The sequence below is a fragment of the Aulonocara sp. 'chitande type north' Nkhata Bay genome, linkage group LG6, assembly GCF_057382095.1.
Source record: "Aulonocara sp. 'chitande type north' Nkhata Bay isolate Kocher_YH1m ecotype deep benthic linkage group LG6, A_spYH_male_GT1.1, whole genome shotgun sequence".
Taxonomy (NCBI): Eukaryota; Metazoa; Chordata; class Actinopteri; order Cichliformes; family Cichlidae; genus Aulonocara; species Aulonocara sp. 'chitande type north' Nkhata Bay.
In genome coordinates, this window is record NC_141349.1 from 22,117,587 (window position 1) to 22,139,489 (window position 21,903).

The window sequence follows — 21,903 nt, forward strand, 5'->3', positions numbered from 1 at the left end:
TGTACTTCTTACCTTTGCAATTAACTGCAGGTTAAACGGCCCGGTGACTTGCAGCCACGATTAGGCTCATTGAGAGCAGGCATGTGCATGCAGACAGTGTTTGTTTTTACATCTGGTGGGTAACGTCCCTCCCTATATTTTTGGAACAGTACCTCTGAAGCTTGATTTAGATTTCTGCAGGAAATTTACGTTCTAACTTCAGATGTAACACCTCTTAACACTAAACCGGTCCATCATGCTGTTGTTTCCAGTTACAGCGTATATTTCCTGCTGAAGCATATTTCAGGCATAAGACAGAAACATTACAAAAATATACACCTGCAGGCCACTCTATTGTCTTTATTTGACTAAATGCACTAAATTGCTGCCACAAGCTTTTGAACACATGTACCTAATAAAGTGGCTGGTGAGTGTCCTCAGTCCCAGCTCGGATACAGATGTGTCGGTGTGTCTTTGTTCCCTGCAGTAGTGCCCTCTCCAGCTCAGTCATCATCCACATACCCCAGGACACTGTCCGAGCCAAAGAGATCATCGCCTACGTCAACACGCTGAAGACTCAGGTCAGCTATTACGCAGAGAGGCTGTCTCAAGCTGCCAAAGACCAATCGGCCAGCGGACTGGAGTGGACGCTCGCCAGTCTGGTTGACAAGGTACTAAAAGTGTTTGACGTTACGTGGGGACGCTTCATATTTCATTCATACCCTCTTCCTTTCAGACCCGTCAGCTGGTGGCAGTGTGCGGCTGCAAGCTGCTAGCTTCAGCTATTTAGGCCCTGAACGCAGTACGAGTACATCGCAACCAAAGCTTCTCCTTCCGCTGAGTCTGAACAAGTAGTGCTCCGCAATGACCAGGATACGCTGAGAGCAAAGTACAGCGGTCACAACAGCCAGTCGTCACTGCACGTGGACTGGCACGAAGAGGAGTGGGTGAGTTGATCAGCAGTTATTGGCTGTTTTCTGATTCCAGATTTTTTATTTCTTTAGCATGACAACAGACAAGCTTAGTTTCTTGGCACACATTGTGGATACAGCTTGATATCTTAACTACACTCTGAACTCTGTTTTTCTTTTCTTGTTGCTTCTTCTTCTTCTTGAGTCATCCCTCTCATGTTGATTTCCAGCTCAGGTCACTCCTTACTTTTAAGAAGTTGGAGGATTCGTGAGCAGATTTTTCCTTCACCATATCAGCCGACTTTATTCTATGAGAAAATACTCTTAAATGACTCGTCTTTAAAAAGTGTTCAGTGTTTTATGTCTGGTCTGTGTGTCATCTTTGTCTTTACAATGTTGCAGCAATACTTTAGTAATGATATGATATGATATGATATGATATACCTTTATTAGTCCCACAAGGGGAAATTTAAATGTTGGTTTAGTGTAAGCTCAGCTTTTTAACTAATGTAAGAAGTGTTATGACTGACTCGTTTTTAATACCTAAATCTGGCCTCAGTGCACAAACCTAAATGAATCGGTACATATGAAAGCGCCCAAGTCACGAGCTGTGTTCAAGGACATGGATAAAACAAAAAGGTTCAAATTTGTGCCCAAAAACCCCACAAATCAGTGTCACTGTTTTAAAATCTGCTGCGAGACCGCTCTAAATGTCAGCTTTTTCTTTACGTAAAGACTGGGGTCTGTAACATATCAGCTCGTTTCTTATTTATTAAAGAACATGCCTGACACCAGGCTTTTGAGTTAACGGCTCCATTCGATCTCTGCAAGTATTTTTAAGTATTTTTAGGTTCTTTCCAGCAGGATTTGTGGCTAGTTCTGGAGCTTGACCCTAAAAGATTTCAGTGTGTCGGTGCTTCTGCTTTCCCTGTTGTCCTTCTCTTCCGTCTTTATTTCTGTTTCTGTCAAATTTAAAAACAACTGCACTCTGAAATACACACTCTTTGCAAGATGTTGTCTAAACTAGTGGTTGGAAGGCATATTTGTGTTTGGTCTCTGATGGTTTATTTACACTTTTTGCAGGCCACGCCCACGGACTACAGCGCCATGATGAGCAACAAAGCCAAGAAGTCTATTGACTTCCTTCTGATGCAGGACACCGCCCCGACGATAGCCACGGACGTGTCACTGCAGTACCGCCTCGACATCGTCTTCTGCCAAACGGTCACCTACACATATTTTAATTATTGTATGTCTGAGCTGATGCGTTTATCCTGGAGTGACTCAGAGTGAAGGAGAAGGCCAAGAAGAAGTGTAAATATCATAGAAGCAAGGAGTTCAGAGCTCTACGACTTAGTGTCTTTATGGTATTTATGTGTGTAATGGAGACCAGGGGTTCCATTACCCTTACTTGTATTTTTATTAATTGACTGACTGATTTGTATTTAAAAACCGTAATGAAGAAAAACACACACTGGTTGATTGTGATTCTTTATTAGGCTTTTTGGGTTGTTATTTAAGTGACTCGTTAAAGGTGAAGAGACAGGGGGACTGGCCATCCTACCTGTGTCAGGAAAAGAACCTGTGTTAGAGCTGTTCACATTTAATCATTTGTCTGTAACCTAAATTAGTTGTATATGTAAAAAGAGAAGTGTTAACAGTACTCACTTTGTAAAGAGTAAAAGCAGCTCAATCACCTGCTTATGAGCTCCTGGAGAAAACCAATGTGCCAGGCTAGGGGAGTGTGTGTTGGAGTGATTTTGTTAAAAGTTGTCATTATTGTGCTTGGACCTTGTCTTGAACTGTATGTTCAGATATTTTCTGTTCCTCCCCCACATGTAGGATGTTGGGGATGTTACTAGCTATAGTTTTCAACTGCAGGCACAATCTATGTAAGATTCTGGTTTCCTTATTTGGTAAGGAATGTTCACTTCCTGCCCTTTATGGGCTCACCATGTAAATGGTGGACTGTTAGAGAGGTTAAGCCATATACGAGGTTGAGGGGAGATGACCCTTTTATGACTAGAGATGCGGTTAAAACGTTTGTAAGCAGGAAGTCACGTATACAGACACACATACACTCTCTCTCTCTCACTCACACACACACACACACACACACACACACACACACACACACACACACACACAGTGCCTTAGCTTTTACCACACAACATATGGGGTTTACAATGGGCGGTTGTGTAACTGTTTTCATTCAATAAAAGGCTGCGAGTGGAGGCTGGAGTTGGAGTTGTCTGAGTTTGGGTGTAGAGCTTGCAACTCTGAGAATCCGACCAGGCTTCCCCTGCACAAGTAAAAACCAATCGAACTCTGATTGTCTTACTTTGTTCTGAGTCAGCGAGGGCTGAAACCTAACTGTGGTTAAGGTGTTTTAATGCAGCGGTCCCCAACCGCCGGGCCACGGACCGTCGTTTGGTCGAGAGATGAGGCTCGGGTGTGAAATGTATGGTTTTCAGAGTTTTTATCGTTTTTTATCGTTATTTTGTTATCGTTTTTATCGTTAACTCTGTTTTCCTGGGTCTTTCACGTGTGTTATGAATAAATCTTCTTTTTTTCCGGTACCGGTACTAGTTTTATTTTGTTGTATTTATCTGTGACACCTTAAAGGCCGGTCCGTGAAAATATTGTCGGGCATAAACCGGTCCGTGGCGCAAAAAAAGTTGGGGACCGCTGTTTTAATGTATATAGAAGAGACTGAAGTTTATATGTTATGGAGTTATTTATAGGACTTGTTACAAATCTTCATATGTCTATGATGTTGGTTATATTGTAGTGGTTTTCTTATGGGGAGGGTTTTGTTTCCCTTTGGTTTGCTGACCCCCAGACTTGGTCTATTCCAGATGCTCACCTGAATCAGGTAGAGTATAACAGGAAGCCATTTGCTTTTCAGAAGGGTTGGATTCTTTGCTGTATCACCATGTGTTCTCATTAATAAAGTACATTTTACTCCAGTCTCGTGCTATTTTAGTGGAAGTGACCCATGACCGTCGGCCAAAACTGACAATATGACTATTAAAAGTCTGAGTAATACTGTAATTTTCTGCTGCTCATTCCTGTGCAATATCCCATCTGACCTCCCGTCATATTTCTTTTCAAGATTTTCTTATTTAATCACTAGTGTACATATATTTATAGATACATATATATATATATATTTTTAGTCATCTTTTCTCTTTTACCACGTCTTTCTAATATTTTGCTCTTTACTATTTTTCTATTTTTTATTTTATTTTATTATATTTTATTATATTTTCTTCTACTGTACCATGCTGCTGAGTGACTGCTGCTCGTCAAACACATTTCATTGCAATGTTGACCCTGTGCTAACTTGCATATGACAAATAAAACTGAAAACAGTAAAGGCAAAGGGAACACATCAAGTAAGGATTTCACACTCCCACTCACAACGGCACTTTCAAAGCATAAAGCCAAATATTTCAAAATTTCATTTTGAGGCATTTTAAAAATGAATGTGTTTGAGTTTCATTGCTCCAAAGTAATGTTTTCATATAAGCAAGATAACCAGTTTGCAACCATGTAAGTACAGTCCTCTATTGTGAACAGACGTGTTGGCAATCTGTCTGCGTTTATAAATTAGACAACAGTTATTTGCAGATCTTCATCAATCTGCCTGAGAGTGATTGCAGTCGGTCAGGTTGCCTCCAAGGAGGCAGTTTATTATTTTCCTTTCCTAGTTGGACAGATGGCTGTTGTTTTGTTTTTACTGTAGTGTGCTGGGCCATTAATGGCTCAGGGGCTGCAGCGTATCTGCGCCAACACCTAAGGCCAACGTGGAATCACCGGTCAGACTAACATAAAGAAAGAATCTGTTAAATTACACATTTGTATTCATTAAGTCACAGACAATGAAAACAAGCAGAAATCAAGATGTAATATTTTTATAATTTTATTGATGTTAAATTAAAGTCCCAGCTTAGTTATGTTATCAGTGCAAGTCACTTCAATCTGTATAGCACCAAAGGAAACAATGGTGTTTTCAAGGTGCTTCACACTGTAAGGTAACAACTTACAGTATTAAAAAGAAAACCCCAAAAGAACAAACCCCTCTGAGCAAGCACGAGGCGACAGTGGGAAGGAAAAACTCCCTTTTAAGAGGAAGAAACCTTCGACAGAACCAGGCTCAGGGCGGGGTGGCCATCTGCCGCGACCATTCCTGGGGATTTCAAAAATGACTTGATCTGATCTAAATGTAAAACTAGCTCATTTAAAGTGTCCAGTGAGTTTTAGAAAATATTTTGCTGTTGATATCACGATGTCACTATAAAGTGGAAACTTTGTTTCTTCCCTTACACCTCCCAAAAAATGCACGCACCGATGAGAAGCACTTAGATATGCAACTTGGTTCTGTGAATATCTTTCTTTTGAAAGTTTTAACAATATCTTCATCAAGATTTTGGAAGTTTAATTGCCAGAATGTCACCAAAGATGCATGCTTCCATCTTTTACAGAGGGATTTGAAAACCCTCTCGCTGAGTTTCTTGAACTTCTCTGGTGGGATTTTGTCGTATCTGGCCCTGATTTCAGTCCAGATTTTCATGGTAAGCCGGTTGGAGATAGCTTCAGCACTTTCAATGCTCAAGACTGTGCCTGATTTTTTTGAAACCTGGGAAATCAGTCCTTCCACAAAGATTTCCACTGAAAATCTGCATCTTTCTTTCTTTTCATATGATTCCAGTCTATCAGTAACTGTTACTGCCAACAGGTGTTCTTGGAATACTGAAGTAGTTATGATATTAAATATTGGTTGTTCCATTAAATTCATTGAATCCTCCTCCCCACTCCTCCCCATTTCCAATGATATTAGTGACAATTTATGTAATTTGTCACAAATATCAGTGAAAATCGCATTAGCAATGCAGTCAAAATAATTCTGCACTTTTCGGTCTAAATGCAAATCCATCCCCTTGAATTTGTCCAAGAGTAGATCCAACAAACGTTTTTGGTGAGAATGAGGGCACTTTAAAAGTTTACCAAGCTTTGAAAGCACAGCCTGAATTAATGTCTCTAACCATCTTTCAAAGTCTGTTTTTTCAGGTGGCTCACAGTCTACAGAAGATCTGTGATGCTGTATCTTTTTATATGACTCCGTTTGACTTACGTTTGTTAACGGTGGGATGCTGGCTTCATGTTCAACACAGGATTTCTGCTGCTGGGGATCTGGAATTGGATTGTTTTCTGGTTTTGCAGCACTGTGTTGGTCAGCATTTTGACAGCTTTCTTCTGTGTTAGCTGTTTCTTGGCTGTTAGCATCTATATTCTGTGCTGTATCAAACTCCTGCTCAGCAGAATCGTCCAAAAATTTCACACGTGACAAAACCGTTTTGGGTTTTGCAGCACTGTGTTGGTCAGCATTTTGACAGCTTTCTTCTGTGTTAGCTGTTTCTTGGCTGTTAGCATCTATATTCTGTGCTGTATCAAACTCCTGCTCAGCAGAATCGTCCAAAAATTTCACACGTGACAAAACCGTTTTGCCAGTAGTGGTGTGGACAGAACAGTTTTCATGTACAGGGGAGTTCTGGGAAGACCTCAGCGGTGATACTGCTAGTGACTGTTCACACAGGTCCATTACGTCCTCTACAAAACCTACAAGCCGCTTAGCGGTGACGCAATCCGGATAGCCTGCGGTAAGCTCTAACAACTGCTTGTTCGAAAAACTACTGACCAAGTTATCCAAGAGGGATACCAAAGCATGTACTGTAGAATTATCCCCATTGGTCTGAACTGTTTCATCATTTGTCATTGTGTTACAGTTCGAGCTTGCCATTTCACTTTTTTGTTTTTTATGTCTAAAATGTTGTTTTGTGTTAAACTCCGTGTTTGAACGTTTAAAGCGCTGCTGTCCCGCTGTGTGAATGCGTTTCAACTGAACAGCCAGGTCTATATATAAGGTCGGTTTAAGGTTTCTTTGTAACGTCACCTGACGTTTCTTTGTAACGTCACCAGTCAAAGGACTGGCCCGCCCCGTCATAACGAAAGGGGCGGGACAAATCTGTTGCTTAGCAACTGAAAAAAAGGCACACCGCGCTGAATGCTACATCCGGCCTGCGACGGTACACCGCCTCCGCACCACCGTTTAAACATGAAGTGTGGATGTTAGAAGATCCCAAATATGGTGAGCTACTGGGAAATTACTCACGTTTTTGTTCTTGAGAGTGAGCGATAATAAGCGACATTTTATTGAGAAATTACAGTAGTCTGTCTACAAAAACTACAAAAATGACCTAAATAAGACAGAAGTACACATTCATTTTTATCGTTTTGTCAACAACAGGGCGCATGAGGTTTGTTCAGTATTTGTTGTGTCTACAAGGCTCAGGCGCCCCCATGAAGTGTCTTATTTGTATAGTTGAAAGCATTATAAAGGAACGCAAAACTAAATTACATATAATTATAATTCTTGGCACTTTCTGGTGTGTGTGAGTTAGTGTTTCTCTTTTATGATTTGTGGGTCCAGCATCAAATTTAGAATCCTTCCCATCACACATGAGGTCTTGAATAATCATCTTATTTTAAAGACCTCGTAGTTTGATAGTTTGCTCTCAGACTGTGGGCTTCCTTGTGGTTTTTAGAATATTTAGAAGTAGAAGGGGATCATCCTTCTGTGGAACCAGCTCCCAGTTTGAATGCAGGAGACGGACACTATCTCTACTTTTAAGATTAAGTTTCAAAGTTACCTTTTTGCCAACGCATATAGCTAGGGCTGAATCAGGTGACCATGAATCCTCCCTTAGTTACCCTGGGACTACCCTGCTGGGGGATTCCCACCATGTGTTTATACACCTCTCTGCATTCAATAATTAGTTCTTGTTCATCTCTGGCTCTCGTCCACAGTGTGTCTTTTGTCCCCTTTTTCGTCTCCTCATCCCCAAAGGGTCGCAGCGGGCTGCCCCTCCCTGACCGTGGTTCTGCCAGAGGGTGCTTCCTGTTAAAAGTGAGTTGTTCCTTCCCACTGTATTGAGGTTTTTTCTTTTTAATTGTAGACTTTCTACCTTACAATCTATACCACCTCGAGGAGACTGTTGTTGTGATTCAGCTCTGCATAAATACAATTAAATCGAATTAAGTGGGTTCAGCTGTTTTGTGAAATAAATGTGAGTGACATGGTAAGTAATAGCCTGCATGTAACTCATGGTAAGAAGAGCAATATCGCCCCCTCCTGGTTCAACCTTTTTTTCTTTGCAGTAATCTTTCCAATAATAATACATATGCACTAACCTCATGCTTGCTGTTAACAATAGCCTAAAGACACAAAATCAAGTTTAGTTTTTTCCTTAAGTTTATGTTTTTTTTATATGGTTGGCATTTATTTTGTTTCTTTTTAATAATTATATTGATTCTATTGATTGTTTGCCAAGCACTGAGGTCTCTGCTTAGACTGTGCTACTGGGATCACTGATTTAAAAATGAGGCAAAAGCACCAAAGTTGTGCTCAAAAATAGTACAGTGAGCTACGACCTGTTGCTGTAGTAATTCTAACACACTTATTGTTTTTAAATACATACATGTTTAGTTCTTTTAAACCTAATTATATATATATATTTTTTTGCAAAAGTGTCACCTAAACACCCAAATATACGTAATTCAAAACTTACTTTAATTATTACCCATTTGGCTGGTAACATGGACCCAGTCTGATGGATAGTTACTGAACAGATAGTCTTTTCTTTAAAGGCTGCATTCAGAGCAAATCATTGTAAAAACAAGACAAGTCAATAAAAAACAAGTAATAACTATAATACTAAACTACAATAGAGAGAAAATCCAGTAAATATAATTATATTATGTAAAAAATATACAAATATTTACCTCTAATTTAAAAAGACATTACAAGGGTACTAGTTTCATTTTAATCTAAACATAATCTAAATTGACACTAAATCAGTTTAAATATTACAGCTGAAGGTGATTTTAATAAATGTACTGCTGCTTGACTTTGTTTTACTACTGCAGTATAATTTATCATGTACAAAAGCTCCAAATGTTGTTTCTCTGACTTAATGTTCTGATGACGTTTGTGTTACTTTGCAGGAAATAGTCAGGACCCAGATGAACCTGTGCTGGAATTCAGTGTGGGTGAGTAATATGAGCATTTATGAAGGCTGTCCATGACCTGTAATTAAATTTAGCGTCATTAGTGCCACTCATTGCAAGTGACAGTGCACATGCTTTCAGCATGGAGTCTGCTCTTATGGTAGCAAAATAAATTCAGAAAATCTCCATCAAAAAGCAGCTCAGCAGCAGAAATATATATGGTCAGCTGGTTGTGAGTTAATGAGCATGTGAAATCAGTGTGAACATTTTGAAACAACAACTCTCCAACCTCGTAATTGTAAGACTGCCTGTGCAGCCACAGGAGCCTTCAGAGAGTCTTCCTGCTTGTCTCTTGGGTTGATTTGCTCATGTTTTCTCACCCAGTCAATGACTGTAAAAGGGCTGGACTAATTGGAGGCAGGTGTAATTGATTGCACTGATATGCTAGTCTACTTATAGCCCACATTACAAACACTGCTGTGTTATTTTGTCGCTCTGTGCAGGCTTTCTACTTACAGGGTGGTGGGTCTCAGAGGACAATTGCTACCCCTGTTGAAGTGAACAACGTGTGGAGTGCAACTGGCTTTGTGGCATAGCTGGCTCTGGCCTTGGACTGTGTGTTTTTACTTTGTACCTAAATGGGACACTGGACTTTTAACTACTATTCATTGTGTTTATAAATAAAATTTTAGAATTTTATTGACTGTCATCTTTTTGCCCACGGTGGAGACGGTTGGTCAGACCTAGAATCTGTGTGTGTGTGTGTGTCATCAGCAGGGTTTTGCATAAAAGAGTGTGAGCAGGTCAAAAGGTCAATTCATTTATTGTCGTTTTATGGCAGCACCCTCTAGTGGCCTTGAAGCAAACAGTCTCCTAACTAAGCCATGGCATCTCTGGTCTCTCCTACTTTTGTGTGCTCTGCTGGAGGAGCAGCATTGGATCTAGTGATACTGAGTAAGCTGATTAGGACAGGCCTGGAGAAATGTGGTTTGCATGAAGTATCAGGAAAAAAACAACCTTGTATTGTAAAATAATAATACACGAATAATAAATACTTTTCATGACATTCAGATTTCTGGACTCACGAGTTCATAGAACATTAATGTTACGAAACATTGAGAAGTCTTAAAACTACATTGTATACTTATTATTTATTTACTTTAATCAGATTTGACTGGTATTTTTAAACATTACGTTTTTGTTCCTTCAACTATTGTATTTAAGCTTATGACTCACTCACAGTATGTTTATATAACTGCCTAAAAAACGGTGAGGATGTGGCCGCAGTGGCTGAGAAGCAAGAACTTTGCTTTTTCTTTTTTTTTTTTCTTTTTTTAATTGGGAAGCATAAATGAACATACCAGAAAACCCTGCACGAAGGAGCCATATTTGTTTTTTGTGTGTGCATAAGATGAAGCTTTAGTATTATTACACATATGATAAGGATGTTAGCATGCAACACACAAACTCAAGTGGTGTTGCCAAGATAGTTGCTGACTGGCAAGAAACTTCTAGAAGAAATCTGGTGACAGTCCAAAGCACAAATGAACATGTTTAATACTCGTGCAAGACCCTGTGGGAAGGTGCCAGATTGCTGTATTTTGTGTGAATCAGGAAAAGTGCACGGTGATGACTAAAGCTTATAAAACATCTCTCTCCTTATGTGTGCATATATGAGAAAGAAAATTCTGCCAAAGCAACTTTAGCTTCTTGCAAGCATCAGTACACAAAGGATGCTAACACAAAGCTAGCCAAGAACCAAGAGTGATTTTAAAGTTGAACGTATGCCGACCCCAGCAGCCAAAGGGAGCTCCGGGGAGAGCTTCTTGGGGTCCAGTGATGTGTCCTGAAGAGACGACATGAGCTCTCCCTCCTGTAGGCCCACCCCAGCAGTAGGTGCTGTCTGTCTCATTCCGAGTTAACTGCTACTCCTCTACATCTAAACGAGCCAGTTGAGGAGGTTCAGGCATCTGACAAGGGTGCCTCTTGAACGCCTCCTGGGTGAGATGTTCCAGGCATGTCCCACCAGGACAGACAGGACACACCCAGGACATGTTGGGGAGATCACAGCACTCAGCAGAGAATGCCTCAGTGTCCCCCAAATAATGGAGGAGCTGGCTCGGGAGAGTAAGGTCTGGGTCTTCTCTGCTTATGCTACTGCCACCGAAACTGGACACCAGATAAGCTCAGAAAAATGAACAACCTGTTTAAATAAAGGTTAATTTAAAAAAAAATGTTTGTCATTAGCTAGTCTGTGTACATGTACTTCTTCTCCAGTGTTGAAATTGTTAAACTCACAACCTGCACATTTTCTGGTTGCATCATCAAATAAATACCCCCAAAAGTAGTCTGAGTACTTTTACACTGGTTTTATGCTGCGATATTTTCAAAGTCTTTCACTGAACACATTCAGTCACACATTGTTCATAATTTATTGGAAGTTTATTGTTTAATGTCCTGTCTAAATAACTTCAGTCACCATTTGTATTCATTAATGAATAACTGACTTCCAATATTAAAAGAAATAGAAACTGTTGTGCTGTTGTTCACGTAGAAGGGCCTGCTGCTGGATGTCCAGACTTTGTGCGTCAGCAGGAGGGTCAGGGTACAGGGTTCGAACCTCCTCATGAGATGTCGTATCTGCTGGATAAAAGCAAGCTACATCACATCAGGGATTGTCCTAGAGCTGCCCTACAGTAACAATCAACTGATTAATATATGAAATACTTGCAGTAGCACAATAATAAACACAAAGCAAAAAAGTGTTTAGTGAAGATAAAAAACCTCATCAAAGTTTTAGTTTGGATAAAGGGAGACAGAGCACCAATCTAAACAAGTCTAAACCATCTGGCACCTCCACACTTGTAAGAACAGCATGACCAAAGTGATTGTAGGAGGAAACAACCTTGACTTCCTTTACATAGCTTAGTACTGAGAATAAAAGAAAAGCATGATTAGAATTATTTGTGCTTCTTCTTCTTTCGGCTGCTCCCTTTAGAGGTCGCTACAGTGGATCATCCGCCTCCATCTCTCTATTTCTAGCATCCTCCTCAGTCACACCAACCCCCTGCATGTCCACCTTCACTACATCCACAAATCCTTTCTGTGGTTGTCTGAAAACATCATCCACGGAGACTCTTGCCTGATCTCATCTGTCAGCCTCTCCATCACCAGTGCAAACAAGAAGGGGCTCAGAGCCTCTCTCTGATGTAATCTCAACCCATCACATACTTCTCTGCCCCTCAGGACTTTCTTATGCAGCACCACAGTTACTCTCTTCGCACCTTATCATAGCCTTCACTCCTACCCTCTCTATGCCTCCCGTCTCCATCCTCTTCAGAGTTGCCTCACTTCCTTCTCTAATTCAATTTTCGTCCAAAGTACTCCTTCTCCCTTCTCAACACACTTTCTTCACATTAGCACATTTCCATCTCTATACTTGGTTACTCTCTTCCAGCACAATTTATGTGCCTTGCCATTCATTAAAAATCATTTTCTCCTTAGTGTCCAGCCTCACATACAACTCACTACAAGCCTTTTCCTGTGCCAGTGACACCTCTCTCTTTGCTGTGCACCTAGCCTTTTAGTACTCCTTCCTTCAGCTCCCTGACTATCCCACTCTTTCTTTGCCAGTCTCTTCCTTGAATACATTCCTGAATCTGTTATTATTTGTGCAATGAAAATTAAATCAAGAAAGATTTTGCTTTTACAGTCTCACTGCAGGTTGATACATTATAAGCACGCCTGTGGTTCACATAAGCATTAAAAGCTTGTATTACTCCCTGATGTTTTGCCTGTTAGCATGTGCAGCAGCTGGAGAAGGACTCCTAGCTGAAGACAGGACAGCTTCTCGATGTGCAGATTGGTCGTCTTCTACGAAGAAGCAAAGGAGAAAAACCCCAAATTAAACAGAACAACTACTTCTAATAACAAACAGACGTCTCTCTAAAACCGTGGCAGCAGTTCACCATGTCAAATGCTTTCTTGTCGTGCACAGTGACTATAACAATCAGCCCCACTGGCTGCACTGTCCTGCAGTGACATAAGTTAATTCAGCATTGCTATAAAACAATGAGGCTATTACGTTTGACCTGTACTTGCAGAATACATTCCAAAGCTTTTGTTTCCTAAAGCATTCGTCCTTCTTTGTGAGCAGTTTGTGACAAAAGAAAAGCCCAGAAACAGGCACCAGTTCAAATGCATTTCTCAGATGATTTGCTGTAAACTTGAATACAAGCACAGATGAATAAATGTCTTGTAAAACATTGTACTGAATACATTCTTCACTACGAATATCAAATTAAGATCACACGTTAACAGCCCAGAGTTAGTATCGTGTCTTTGCCTCACCACATCTGGGGGTTAACTGGGTTAAATTCAACATAGCAGCGTCTCTAAATGACTGATTCTAAGCCTGGCACAAAAGATAGAAATCCCTGTTGTTCTGGCATCTTATTCCTGCACACATTACCCTGCTGTTCAGTGGTGCCTGACTGCAATACCTGTTTACCAGATTGTAGTGGGTCTCGTGTGAATCTGTGCAACCCATCTGAACCTCCAGTTGTCACCGCTCTTTCCTCAGACACCAACGTAAGGCTGACAGCAAACTGAACACTTCCTGTTGATCATCTGAAGCACGACAGGGGACTGAAGGCAGGGCAGGGATCAGGAAAATAAAGGTTTATAATTTGCACAAATCTTACCCTGCTGGCTGGGAATTTCATTGGGTGGTGGGTGGTTTGGTGCTGACACTGAGCAATTCTGTGAATGCATTTTTATTTATTTATAGAGTTGTCATACAGGGCAAAATGTGAAAAAATTTGCAGTCTTTGCAATGAGTTACTCAGAGTTCTAGACGAGCGCTGGCTAAAAACAGAGGAGGGCCTAGATGGCGCAAGATTTGCCAGCTTTTTCTGCAAGGTTGGGATGGGCGGAGAGGGCTGCCTCTGCAGGACGACAACTAGATTCTTTCTTTGTCATTCTTTGACAACGACACAGCGAGCTGAAGCACTCCTGTCTTTTCAGGCTTACTGTACCTCATAATTCAACCGTGAGTCTCTCTCCACCCTGGTGGCCTGAGGTACCTTCTTAGTCTCTTTTTCCTGCCTCACCACCTTTTCCTCCTTCTGCTGACGTGTTTCAGCTTCATGGATCCTGCCTTGGTTTTTCAGCTTATGCTGCAGAGTAGATAAAACTATCTCTCAAAGTCCACTCCATTGTGATACATATATATTTAACATTACTGTTTCTCATTTTCTAAAGCTTAAAACAACACTAATTTGCTTTAAGACCAAGAGTGCAGCAGGTCAACTATCACAGTAAATATAAGGACTTTTTGTTAATAGGTTGTTGCATTTGCTTTGTAATGCTGACTTCACACAAACTGGACGGCAACACGTTTTTCAACTCGAGCAATCTAAACATCACCACAGTTAAATCAAACCAGTCGTCGTCTGATTTTTGTTATGTTTAAAAACTATAGTGTCACCGTCTGCCTGAGAAATATTCTGCTACAAGTGGGCTTTGGTATTGTTTTTCTCTCCCTCTATCGCCTGGGCGGAGGCCATTGTGGGCTCCCGCCTTTGGCCTACATACCTGGGAGATGGTGAACACCTGCGTCTCATTAACCAGCCTCTACTTACGGGAAGAAGTTAGACTGCTCTTTGCTGGATTGTTGCTTGACTCATGTTAGTGAAGTCCTGGCTAGGACACTAGTAATCTAGTTCTCTTGGATTTTGAATCTTGTGCTAACACGTCGTTTCCCTGTGTACAGACACCCTGGACCTGCCCTTGTTCCTTACAGAAATTCTGGTACGAGAGAGGAGTGAGAGACTGGTGAGACGCCAAGAGAGACAGAAGGAGAGTGAGTGTGTTCCCCTTGCTTTTCCCTGCAGATTCCCTGGAGACCTGATCCCTGCATCCTTGTCTATAGCACTTTGACACTGTCGCACATTTAACTTGGTCTAACACAGGGCCATATAGGTTTTTCCCCTCTTAATAATAAACAACTTCATTTAGGAATTGCATTTTGTGTTTATTTGTGTCATCTTTGTTTAATATTTAAATGTATTCATCAATGTCAGAGAAAGCTCACATACTCAATACCAACAAGAAGAAAGAACTACAAATGACTAAAGTTGCAGTGAGGAAGTGAGATCTGACTAATGACAGGAAGTAAAAAGAGTCATCAGTTCAGAGACTGTGACGGTTGAGATCGACAACAAGAAAGACGTGAGGCAGAGAAGCACGATGGATGAATTCAGATGGATTCAAATGTTTTTATCTCTGATGTTGATGATTCTGATTCCAGGTAAGGATACAGGAAACATTTTATTAGCAACAAAACTAAATATTATCAGTATTACTATGGTCAATAAACTTTACAGTAAATAAGAAAGCTGAGCATGTACTGTTGTTTTAGGGAAATATGGGACATGTTTACAGACCCGAGTCTAAAATCTTCGCTCTGATTGTAAAACTGCTGCATTCTAATTTATCTTTCATATTTCTCATCAATCTTCTCAACAGTATCTGAAACTGAAATATCCATTTTTATGAAAGTTGGAGATGACGTCACTCTGCCTTGTCTAAATGTGATAGATGAGCAGAATAACTGTGACAGTACTGAATGGACCTTTGTTTCAAGACACAAAACAACAGTAGAGCTGATCACACTTGGACAGACAAAGTCAAATCAGACAGACTGAGTGTTACAGCGAACTGTTCTCTGGTTATTAAGAAGCTCACATTTGAGGAAGTTGGTCTTTATTCATGCCTACAGTACAAATTAGGAGAAATACAAACTCTAAACGCTCTGGTTCATCTGTCTCAGGTTAATCTTTTTATTATTAGTCATTGGGAAGCACCTACAAAGAAATCCGTCACAATGAGAACCTGTTCAAACCATTTGATTTTGTGACCAAAGGTGCTGGTGTAATGACTTGTAATTGTGACAGCCCTGACACTTTGATATAAGTACTTGCTTTTGATGAATATATTATCTGTTTTGATTAAGGGACTTGCTTTTGAAGCATTGACTACTTATTTTGAGCAACTGACTTTTCTTTTTGATGAGGTGACTCACTTTTGCGAGTTATCCACCATGTTTTGCAGTTTGCACCAATTGTTTTGAGAAGAGCCTTAGTAGTGGTGCAGAGATCAATTTTGTTGTGAGAAATGCACCAAAGCAACTGATAAAAACTGTAAACTGCTCTGTGGTGACATATGGACAGTGTCATCACACCGTGAATTGGCTGATTAAACGTCAAGATATGAACAAAGATGACAAAGAAATACTGACCTCACAGACTGACTGCTCCACTACTGTGACCCTTTGGAAGTCTCACTATATCTATCCATCAAGATATGAGAAAATGAAGTGTGACGTGACTGATGCTAACACAGGAAGTGTGCAGCTGTTTACCTTTAGCTGTCAGACCTCAGATGAGGAAACAGGTGAGCTCACGATCAGCTGTTTAAAACAACTAAAAATAGCTAAAATATTAATTAGATGTATTTCAGGTGTTTGGGCAAAATAGCTTTTGTTGTGTTTATAATTTTGGGGCGATCATGGCTCAAGAGTTGGCAGTTTGTCTTGTAATCGGAAGGTTGCCGGTTCGAGCCCCGGCTCCGTCAGTCTCGGTCGTTGTGTCCTTGGGCAAGACACTTCACCTGTTGCCTACTGGTGGTGGTCAGAGGGCCCGGTGGTGCCAGTGTCCGGCAGCCTCGCCTCTGTCAGCTTGTGGGGATAGGTTAATCCAAAGTGCCCATAGGTGTGAATGCGGGAGTGAATGTGAGCGCGAATGATGTCTTTGTGTGTTGGCCCTGCAACAGACTGGCAACCTGTCCAGGGTGTACCCCGCCTCTCGCCCTATGACAGCTGGGAGAGGCTCCAGCACCCCCCGCGACCCTAAGAAGGATAAGCGGAAGCGAATGGATGGATGTATTTCTAACACGCGAACAATGTGAAAAAACTTTTGATTGTTCTTTTTTCATTTATTCAGATGACAAAAAAACAACACAGAAACCAACAAGAAAAACCAAGAGATACACAACTGAAGCAGAAGCAACCACAACAACAATGAAGGATGATTCACAAGGTACTTACATAACACATCCTTATGTCATGTAAACTCTTGTAATCCTTTTTAATGATAATATTTAGTGGAACATAATAATTTCGATTTAAATGTGCCCGATTAAATAAATGAAGAACTTAAATAAGGACGACATAAGAAGAAAAAATGAAAATGTTTCATGAGATATAATCACATTTATTTTAAAATATTTGTTTGATATAAAGTTATTGATTTTTTTATTATGTAATGCCAAGTTTGGATGTTTTCTTTTATTCAGATGTTTCTGTATCTTCGAGGTTCATTATTGTCTCAGTGGGTTTAGCAGCACTTTTAATCACTGCTGTGACAGTCAACACATGGAGCAGAACTAAAGGTAAATTTAATATTGAGGAATTTGAATGATTTTTAAGTTTGATTTGAAACAGAAAAAATGTCTTATCTCATTTTAGGTCAGAAAACACAGATGGATCAAACCACAGTAAGTAACTCAGCAAGTTAAAAGTCTTTTGGTTGTTTTTCTCATCCTTGTTATTTTCTAATAACTGCAGATGATGTTCATGAGATTATTTTGGATTTCCTGAGTTTAAGTGGTTCAGCAGATAATCGAGAGTCAGATGTCTACAACTGGGAGGATATGAAAAACCATACGTGAGAGTTTTGGAAAATTAAATTAACACTGCTTATAAATTAACGGTGAAGTTATGTTTATCTCGCATGCAAACACAGAGAAAAGTAAAAAACACAGACACAATACAAAATCCAGTAAATCCAGCAGGAGAAAGGGACAAGGAAAACTCTGGAATATTTACAAAACAGGGAGAAAGATGAAAAGCACAGATAAGGTCAGTTAAAGTAGGAAGCAATAACACAAAAAGCCATGTGACAAACCTTCAAAATAAAAGTGAAAATAACTGCATAAAAAACCTCAGATTATATCGTTTGTTTTGTTGGACGTCATTGTGGTGCATTTTCTCCTCTCAGTAAAATAAAGAGAGAAAAGAAACACTCAATGTTGGGTCTGCGCTTCAGCAGGCCCGCTAGTTCAGACTTGTTCCCGTGAACAAAGCAAGACGAACAGCTTTAACCGGGTTTTTACTTGCTAGGAAGGGGAGACCTTGGCAGTACAATAATGGTAACATTTAACAATTTCAACCTAACACTCAAAAACACAAAAGAAAAGAAAACTAAGAACTAATGGAAAGAATATAACTGAAACCACAGGTAATAATAAACACAATGCCAATTTATTTGTCTCACAATCTGATACATTTGGTTTTGGGTTTTTTGCTTGTTTTTCACAGGTACATTATGATAAAGTTGATGTTTCAATAAAGTATGAAAGCACTGGAGGCTCTGGTGTTTCTGTCAGATACCACTGATCCACAACATCAGCTCAGCAGAAAAAAACTGCTGTTGTATTATCAGTATAATCTTATCTAGTTTAATAGATTTAATCCTATTGTTACGGCTCTGGCCATCTTTTGAATCACAGTGGCTGGATTTTGCTGGCAGCTGCTGATTGGTTCCATCATCAAGTGGCTGTTTTAAAAATCCTCTCCAGCAGTCTCCCCGGCAGTAGCTGACAGCAGCAGCAGGCCCGTCCTTGGCCTCCAAACCATCTATGACAGATCTGGGTGTGTGATTTCAGAGAACTGCCAAGTTTTGTATTTAGTGTGTTGATACTTTGACTTTTAACTAAGCACTGAAGCAGAAAGAGAGAACTGCCTTATTATTTTCTATCATTTTTTTCTTGTTTATTCAATTAGTGAGTTGGGGGTAGCGCTCGGCTTTTGTTTGTTTTAGATTTCTAAATGACCGTTATGGGTTTTGTAGCATGAGTTTATTGACCGTTAAATACCATTAAATCTGTATCAGTTTCTTCCTTTTTATTGCTTACAATAATGTCATCTGGAGATAAAATGTTTTTCTATTCATTTGTTATCTGCCCACAACTAGTTTTGCTCTAAATGAATGCCTGAAAAAACTGAAAAAGCCAAGTTTGAAAACTGTAAAAAGCATCCAAAAGATAAGAAAGTTAGGCCAAAAATAAAATCAGTAGACCACACCATGAATCGTAAAACCTGAAGTAAGAGGTCAAAACACAAATGCAATATCTTGAGACATCATTTCTGAGAAATTAAAGTGATGAATGAAGAGTTGTTTATGTTGCATTACAGTGAGACATATTTTCAAGGATAGCTGTTGGCAAAGTAGGATCCAAGTGCAGAACTCAAATCCATGTTAAACTCAAAAAGCAGCTTTATTGCTGACCTTAGCAGGCCAAAATGCAAAACACAAAATAATTCAGGCAACACTAAAAACCTGGAAGTCACAAACTAGCCTCTAAGGAACATAGAACATAACAAAGAACAGAAGCAAACTGGGGCTTTAAATACACATGAGGAGATTAGGCCATAGTGGAGACTAGCAACTCAGTTGTACGGTGGCCCTGAGAGGCCACTGCAACTTAAGAAAACACCAGCAATAAGAAAAATGCTGCAAAAGCACACAAAACACAACGAAAAGAGGAAAAACGACAACGGAAATAGGAAAAAACTGATTTCCAAAAGCACAACGTGTTTCTGGGGAGACAATAACCCGACGGACCAGTTGCAGGAACCAAATATGCTAAGAATTGCGCTGGGAGACACTTAAAAGAAGTGGAGGATTTATCGGTTTTGTGAGGAAAGAAAAGATGAGTGGTATATGTGTTAGCCTAACTATTAGCCTAAAAATCCATCATCAGTATTATATGAATCATGATAAAACACACCTAGCATGTTTTGCGTTGTGAGTGCGAATGGTTGTCTGTCTCTGTGTGTTGGCCCTGCGACAGACTGGCGACCTGTCCAGGGTGAACCCCACCTCTCGCCTTATGACAGCTGGGATAGGCTCCAGCAACCCCGCGACACTAAAAAGGATAAGTGGATGGATGGATATTACTGAGGAGTCAGCATGTTTTTCTCTTCATTGTTTAGGTGGATCCTGAAGTTTCCTATGTCACCATCAGCAACACCTAGAAAACCAAGATAAGGTGTTTTGTTTAGTGATATGTTTGTTTGTTTGTTATTATTTTATCTATATATCAGACAGCTTTTTTCAGGTCGTGTTGATGATGAAATGATGCAGTGACTTCTGCTCTAGTGTCAATTTTAAAATAACATAGTTCAAGCTGTTGAAAAAAATGAATTTGCATTTAATGGAAAGACAATTCTTGAATATTGTTTATGGGTCCAACAGATTTAAAGAAACACCAGTTTTTGGGACAGTGCCCAGCTACATTATAATACACTTATTTTTCCTTTTTTTAAATGAAAATATAATTGGTACCAGGAGTTCTTTGCTATGGATATGAGCAGTTGCTCTAAGAGAAGGCTGGATAGAAAACATACAACTAAAACTATTGCTATTGCTAGACTATTGAACAGCACACAGGATTCAGTGCCATGGTCCTAGAGTTTTGAGTTGTATTTGAGTTTCAAATTTGTGTTCTGAAGATCTTCCTTAGCTTCTATTTTTATTATTTATTACCTGTTTTTACTGTTCATCTTATTTTGAATTTTTCCTCTGTCAAAAGAAAAGAAATCCAAAGTATTGAAAGGAATCTATGCTCTTTATTTTGTTCTCATTTTTATGATGATGGGTAGGTTGACAGTTGAGGTCAGGCAGGAGTCTCTGGTCTATTATGTTTGTGGACAACATTAAGAAACAGGTGAAAGACGGCCTGTAGCGGTGGAGGAGTGTTCTGGAGAGAAGTTGTGTGAATGAGAGGGAGACAGGTTTAACAGAGATGCTGCAGGGAGTAGAGGTAATATAGGTGGAGAAATTCAAATACCTGAGGTCAATGAGCCAAAGCAACATTTATGATGTTATTATCATTGTGTAACCACATCATTTCTTTAGGGATTAATACATTTTTCTGATTCTGATTATGTTTTGTTTTTGTCATCCAGCCACTGATCAGCAACATCAACTCAGCAGAGAAAACTGCTGTTATATTATCAATGTCATCTCATCTGGTTTTATAGGTAAATATAAACTAGATGAGAACTTTAAAGCAATGTTAATAGTTTTTGTGTTTCACGCTGTTGTTATTTTAATCTGATAGAAGATGTGTATTCAAGTCTTAATCCTCTCTTATAATATGACTGTTGTTAAATGCCTTTAATGCCTTTATAGTTTGTGTAAGTGAAATATGTGCAGTGTCAAAAGTCCAGTATGAGTTTTATAACATGTCTTTCATGATGATTAAATAGAATCTGAATCAATATCTTGAATATTCTTTTTTATAGTAATGTAATCTGGAAAATATGCATTTCTATTAATTTGGTGAAATTCTATTTTTGCAGAACAAATTTTAAACTCTCACAGTTTATGTCTGAGCACTTTTTTGTGTATTATTCCTTTTATCCGCCAGAGGTCCTCAGTTTTCCAGTATTTGCACAGTCACCTGTTAGAGACTTAGAAACTTAGACTTAGAGCTTTTTATTGTCATTGTGCAGTTTCTTGCACAGCGAAATTGGGTAGCTGAACCACAAAGGTGCTAAAGTAAGAAGAGAAACCAATATACAACGAAGGCGGAAAATAAATAAATAATTAAATAAATAGAATAAAATAAAAAACAGTGTATATGTATACATATGTGAGTGGAACTATATACATGGTGTATGTGTAGGAAACATTGAAACAGACTGGGACCAAAATAATTGCACATGAGCCAAAAATATTGCACAGAACATGGAAAGACTGAGATATTGCACATAGATGATCAACAGCAGTGTCAGGGTGGATGATCGCTGGTTGCCAACCTTGACTGACTGTGAACGGTCTGTGAGGAAGTTTTTGATCCATGCACATGTGGAGGG

The 21,903-nt window shown here is 39.6% G+C and overlaps 1 protein-coding gene across 5 annotated transcripts; it reads left to right on the plus strand.

Moving 5' to 3' along the window:
• Positions 1 to 69: 69 nt before the first annotated feature.
• LOC147327746 (uncharacterized) lies at positions 70 to 21,478 on the plus strand. Of its 5 annotated transcripts, XM_086295628.1 has the most exons (9): positions 510 to 926; positions 1,974 to 7,860; positions 8,958 to 9,002; positions 14,734 to 14,823; positions 15,044 to 15,270; positions 16,964 to 17,059; positions 17,316 to 17,411; positions 17,488 to 17,516; positions 20,017 to 21,478. In XM_086295628.1, the coding sequence occupies exons 5-9, from the start codon at positions 15,210 to 15,212 to the stop codon at positions 20,056 to 20,058; spliced, it is 324 nt and encodes a 107-aa protein (XP_086151754.1). In that variant the 5' UTR covers positions 510 to 926; positions 1,974 to 7,860; positions 8,958 to 9,002; positions 14,734 to 14,823; positions 15,044 to 15,209; the 3' UTR covers positions 20,059 to 21,478. The 5 variants fall into 5 exon arrangements, 1 of the variants encoding a protein (XP_086151754.1); XR_015129884.1 differs by lacking the exons at positions 14,734 to 14,823; positions 15,044 to 15,270; positions 16,964 to 17,059; ... (1 more) ...; positions 17,488 to 17,516; positions 20,017 to 21,478 and adding an exon at positions 9,464 to 9,669 and having other exon boundaries at positions 70 to 650; positions 716 to 926; XR_015129885.1 differs by lacking the exons at positions 14,734 to 14,823; positions 15,044 to 15,270; positions 16,964 to 17,059; ... (1 more) ...; positions 17,488 to 17,516; positions 20,017 to 21,478 and adding an exon at positions 9,464 to 9,669 and having other exon boundaries at positions 1,974 to 7,041; positions 7,761 to 7,860.
• The last annotated feature ends 425 nt before the right edge of the window (positions 21,479 to 21,903 follow it).